Source organism: Equus przewalskii, chromosome 17, assembly GCF_037783145.1.
Source record: "Equus przewalskii isolate Varuska chromosome 17, EquPr2, whole genome shotgun sequence".
NCBI classification, from domain to species: Eukaryota; Metazoa; Chordata; class Mammalia; order Perissodactyla; family Equidae; genus Equus; species Equus przewalskii.
The window spans coordinates 49,782,428-49,788,462 of record NC_091847.1 but is presented as its reverse complement, the minus strand read 5'-3'; the positions used below and the strand labels follow the sequence as shown (position 1 = coordinate 49,788,462).

Genomic DNA, 6,035 nt, shown 5'->3' with positions numbered 1-6,035 from the left:
GAAACGGATTTTGCCTCACCACCAGCCTTGCTCCCCCTGCCACCATAGGATTATCGCCTGAAACGGTATCAGATGGAGGGAGGGGAGCAACTCTAAATTGTTTAACAATTTGAGGTCTTGCTTATTACATTGAGCTAGACATTCAGTTGCTAAAATAAGACTGTTCGTGTGACTGAGAGGCCAGAAAAGCTATGGGATTGGCCTAAATTCAAATAGGGGCATGGAAACAGTCAGCTCACAGAGAGGATTGGAAGGAACAGTGGGAGAAAGAATAAAGCGACTTTATGATCATCTCCTTATGGAGTCCAGTTTGTTTAATACAGTAGTTACACATGCAATCAGTATGCTAATTACAACTCTTACCTAATCTCTACATGGGCTAAATAGGGAACTCCTTTTTGCTAAACGAGATAGCATTGCTACAGTTTAATAGAATATCGTAGAAAATGGGACCTATTTCCTGATGATCCAGCACCAAAACATATTTCCTGAGAAAGTGAATTGGGTTCACTGTACAAGCACAAGCAGCAGAAAGGCGCGATTCTGTGATCTTAAGGTATTCAGATCCCACAGACACCAAATGATGTAAGATCTCTCCTCGAAGCAAAATTTGTCTGCCACTCACACCACTGTAACCCTGGTACCTAGAACAGTGCTTGCTGCAGAGGAAGGAAACATTTGTTGAATGACTGAATGAATGGAACACCATGATGCAAATAGGAAAATGAGAAACAGTGATGGCTTTTCTTTCTCCAGGTTTGAACTGCAAATTTTATTTAATTGCAATTAAATGATTTTATAGATAAGGGGTTCGGGAACCTATGACAGTGGGCTGAGTCCCAGCTTAATAAGGATACTGAGCATCATTTAAAGTTGGCTAGTAGAAACTGAATGGGTGATCCAAGTCATTGTAAATTAGAACCCTCTCTTCCTGCATAAAACACAAACTGCAAGGAAAATTTTCTTCGAATTCTCCATGGAGAATATTTTTATTTATTTATATTCTTCTTGCATACTCTAAAATGCACAGTGTGAATTTCCTTTCTTCAAAAAACAGTTGTGAGCCTGGTCAATTTTTCTGAGATCTTCGGAAGGTCTTCGGAAACGTTGCCTTAGGTTTGAGCTAAGCGAGTCACAGGGATTGGTCATGAACTACTACAAAATTACAGGAAATCTAGTTATTATCCAACAGTTACTAGAAAAGCATAAGAGAACATCAGACATACAGCCAGAGAGGGTAATAGAAGAGCAGATGCTATTTAGGTAATGGGATTTCCATACATACAACTCTATGTACAGTATCAGAATTCTCTTACAGACAGTAAATTTATGCTTAAATCATTATTTTAAGGGCACTCTAATATAAATACAAGTCTCACTAATTTTAATCTTTTCTCTTTGGCTCACAAATGCACGAAAATACCATAAACAGTTTTCAGAACTTACCGCATTAATATATAAATAAGATACATTACAAATGGGAAGAAAATACAAGATGCCTCTTTAACATGGTAAATCTCTGAATATAAATAAGCAAATATTTCATTTACCTACAATTAAACAGTCATTGAAGTCATACATGTGTTCTTCCCCTCCCCCCCAAGGTCAGACAACAGAAATGGACACAATCTACACAAATTAATCTCTAAAAATACAGCAATAATACACCTGTAACAATGACTCTGCTACTAGTTTCCCCTAACAGGATACAAATAGGGAGGGCAGGACTCTTGTCATCTAGTGGTGCTTTTTCTCATCCATCATCACTTCAGGTGGAAGAAACACTGACGACAAGGTCAACTCCTGCCAACAGCATTTCCCTTGGTCCCGACAACCTGATATTTTGAAAAACATCTTTCCTGGGTTGTTGGGCAAGCTGGTTTGCAGCATGTTTGGTCCCTCAGTAACTGCTGAAGGTGTTAAAGTTAATTCTCTTGGAGTAGGAGACATGCTGTGATCTATTACTAAGCCACACTCACTATACGTACATATGTGTATATATAGAGAGAGGTATATATAACTGTACATATATACTGTGTTCCTAATGTGCAACTTTTTAAAAAGAACGTTATTTCCTGCTAACTATAACAAGCTTAAGTAAGGGTTTAACAGTATTCTTCAAGATATTATATTTTCCCTCAATGAAATGGCCTGTGTGTTTCAGTAACTTACGGAGGTTGTTCTAGAGTGTCAGAGGGGAAAGGGAATTCGCATAAACTCATGTTCTACAGAGGACAATTACAGATCCTGGCCCAGTCTTTCTATCTCCTCAATGAGGAAGTCGATATCAGACTGGGTAGCAGCTGGGTTTGAGATGACCATCCGGAAGAAGTTGGCCTTGTCCCCCTGAGGCTGGTAGCCAACCATGGTCGTGCCAGACTCCATCATCAGGGCTTTAATTTTGGGAGCCACCTTGTGATAGGAAACACAAAACAAGACTGAAGACTGATATTAACACCCCTCTCTTTTTAACAAGGCAAGCCATTTCTTGGTTGGAGAAAAGAGCAATTTGCTTTTTACTATTTATATTTACACTGACACAAACGCAAAGAAATAGTTTATGTCTAGGTTTCTTCAGTGACTAATATCTAACGACTATTAAAGACTACTCAATCATATGTTCCCTCAGAAAGTAGTGTGCGACTGAATTTTGAAAGTCAGTCATGGAACAATGGTAATAAAATAAAAAACAAAACCAAAAAACTCTCATGGGCAACAACACAAATGAGGGCTTCGGTATAATGTGGAGCCCAGGATACTGCCTGGCACATAGACTGTGCTCCACAAATTTTTGTTGAATGGTTAGATGAATGAAATATTATATAAATTAAATATAATACCAACAACTATAAATAATATGTAAACTAGATATAGAAATCAACAACTAGGATGAATCAGCATTAGAGTAGACCTGAACTTAGTAAAAGATATTTTAACACAGTTTAATATGGAATGTTCCTAGAAACATGCATATTACTCAGTTGCCCTGCATACAGCTGCTTTAATGAAGAAAACAAACCCAAGACAGGGGTACATCTTTTAGAGGCTCCCATTGTATCTGAACTACCGCAAGGGGGACAATCCAGACCCAAGAAGACTACAACAAGATGGCTCCCTACCACCCCAAGTCTTTATTTTTTATTTCTCCCCTGTTAGAAAAACACATTGGAGTGAGGACATTCTGACCAGCAAGAGAAAGTGCAGAGGGTTAGACGAGACAAGGAGAGATTCCATACCCTGTGGAGTTTTTCCCGTCGCTCAGGGCTATCCGGAACGCCCCTGAGGCTTTGTGGAATATACCAGAAACAGACGTTTGTATGCTCAGGCTGCAGAGATTTTCACAAACAAGCAAACATACAAACAAAATGGAAAATTATGAGAACTTGAGAGAAAGCTTCTTCCAAACCCCTATGCACCCTTGGTGGAAGTCTCTCAGACACACACACACACAAAGCTTCACGTCCATCTTGAAGGCAATGATACTTCTATACTAGCGAGAACAAGGCCCAGTTTATCCAATCATGTCTGGCAAGAGAGCTGTTTCCCATAACCAACTTTCTAGATGACCAAAGTTACCACCTTCAAATATTGAAACGTTAAAAAATAATTTTATTTGGGTAGTTTTAGAAAAAAGGGTATTATCCATCTTGCCATTTTGCAGTGCCTCATAAATAGAACATGCTTGAAACATAGTTTATTTTATTGATACCGAATATTTTATTGAGTTTATTATATTGATGCTGAATCTTTTCTTGATGGCTCAGGATTACCATAATGAACATTAATACTGGTTCTAAACCATAAGACAGGGCTTACTGAAATGCCCAGAACTGGTTAGTGCCCTGCTCTAAAGACTCCTATGATTCTGAGTTCTTCTGTATTCTTGCTGGAGTTATTCAGCTTCCTTCCTAGTCGCTGTTTGCCATCACTGTGCCTGCCTCTAACTGGCTTGAGATATCACATTTGTTTTTAATCTCCCAGTAGGATGTTTAAAATAGTATAAATGATCAGAGTGAGGTCCTGTGGGTAAAATGCATGAATACTGTATGATTGATTTGAACTGCTCAGTGCTCTTGCTCATTTGCTAACTCTCCAGTGTGTTCTTAATAGTTTAGGTTGCCTGATAAATGTACTAAGTTGAATGTAGGTGGTGTTATATTATACGAGGTTGTGAGTGGATTTTCTTTTATTCAACACTGGCTCCTATTTCAACTTTCTTTATCCAAAGGCAAGCTCCATTAGGGCATAGACAGTATCTGTTTGGGTCATTACTGTATAAACTAGCTCTTGGCATGGGGCAAGGCACACAGCAGACATTCAGTCAATAGTGGTATGACAAGTACTTCACTGTGCGCAATGTGGATATGAACTAAGGGCAGAGACATTTTTATCTTGCTCTCCTCCTAATGAATCTATGTGAAATAGAACTTCATTTTAGAGCCAGTCTTGGGACACAAGGATGCACTCATTCTAGAAGCTTCTTGGAACTGAGAAACTCTTTATCATGGAGGTTCAACACAATAATAAGAGACACATTCTTATGATAAAGAATGATAAAGGCTTCCGACCTGCCAAAGAAAGACCTCTTGTCTGCAAAATGCTGGCCATGTGCTACACCATTTTAGAGGAGGAAAAGTCATCCCCATGCTATGGGGAGAAAAGTTCATGGACCCAGAGGGAATTCAATGAAGAGAGCATAAGAATGAAAACTCAGAAACAGCTCCTGGCAAACGTGAGAAAATTTGGCTTCAAGAGCTTCCCTTAATAGATTTTCCAGAAATTCTGTACATATAGTCTGTGATGACAACTCACCTCACCATCAAAAACCATCTCAAATTCTTCTCTGTTTTTAATCTTAGCATAGAGGTATTCAGCCAGTTCCAAGCATTTGTTGATCTGATTTTCAAATCCCACTGTCCCCTGTTTTAAAAAAAGAAGTCATGTTTGTTGGTGAGAGGTTGCATTTCCCTGAGACGGGCATTTGAAAAGGCTATGCTGTCCTTGTCTATCGGAGATATACATGGGTATTCTTGGAGATGGTTAGGAAGAACCATCTAATTGAATGTGTACAGCTTCTTCTACCTGCAATAAAAGCAAGTGTGCCAACTCTCTTTTGAAGGCACTCTAGTCTCTGGGCAGTTATTCTCAATAGGACTTTTAGCTTCCTGCTGGTTATTCATGGCCTGGACCTGAAGCCTATTTCTGGTTTGCTTTAGGACAGTGCTACTCAAAGTATTATTTATGGACCGAGGCTACTCTACAGACTGTAACTAGCTCATGACAGGATGAGTACAGAAATTGAGAGGAATCAATCAGAAACGTTTATATCAACTGACAGAGTAACTTTATGTCTACTGAATCTAATTTAAAAAATTGGTGTTTGTACTTTGTATGGTTTTTAATTTCATTTGTTTAGCAATTCATCTTTATTGTCTTGGTGTATAATAGGTTAAAAAACCCTGACTGGTTCTTCCCCACAGGTAGTCTGAGAAACACTACTTCAGAACCCACCTTCATCAGCGGTGAGTCCTGGCCAAACATGTCCCCCACACTCCCAGGCAGGCTATCTTCCACACAACTGTGTATCATCCCTTTTTGGTGACAGGCAGGCAGGAAGATGGGGAAGTCACTGGTCTCGGTACATGCCCTGAGATTGCAATAGCTCCAACTATTGACAAACTGGTTGAGCATGAGTTTCAAAAGCCAGCATGGCTGATTAATAACAGCAGCGTGGGGGTAGTTGAGTGGGTCGGTGTTAACAAGGAGAGCAGATGCACAAGGCTGGCTTGTGGATGGCGAATGGGCCTGGGCAAAGTCCAACACTGGCAAAGCAGCAGGCACTGCTAAGCACACACCCTGGCCAGTCCACTTTCTGCTTGGGAATGAAGCTCGCACCAGGATCCCACCTCAGCAACGAATTCACTATGAGCCAAACTTCTGGCAGATGGTTCAAGACGTTATGGTTAGGCAAAACCAAGACTCAAATTGCTGAGACAGACCACGTGGCTTTTATGTTTCTAAATGATAGGGCTTAT

The 6,035-nt window shown here is 39.8% G+C and overlaps 1 protein-coding gene across 2 annotated transcripts in view; it reads right to left on the bottom strand.

The window, feature by feature from the left end:
- Positions 1-742: 742 nt before the first annotated feature.
- Positions 743-6,035, bottom strand: part of GAD1 (glutamate decarboxylase 1) — a 42,958-nt gene continuing 37,665 nt past the window's right edge. For both annotated transcript variants that reach the window (XM_070581542.1, XM_070581541.1), the window contains exons 16-18: positions 4,813-4,920; positions 3,237-3,326; positions 743-2,412 (exon numbers count right to left, since the gene is read on the bottom strand). In XM_070581542.1, coding sequence (XP_070437643.1) covers positions 2,239-2,412; positions 3,237-3,326; positions 4,813-4,920 — 372 coding nt within the window. In that variant the 3' untranslated portion in view covers positions 743-2,238. The remainder of the gene's footprint in view (positions 2,413-3,236; positions 3,327-4,812; positions 4,921-6,035) is intronic.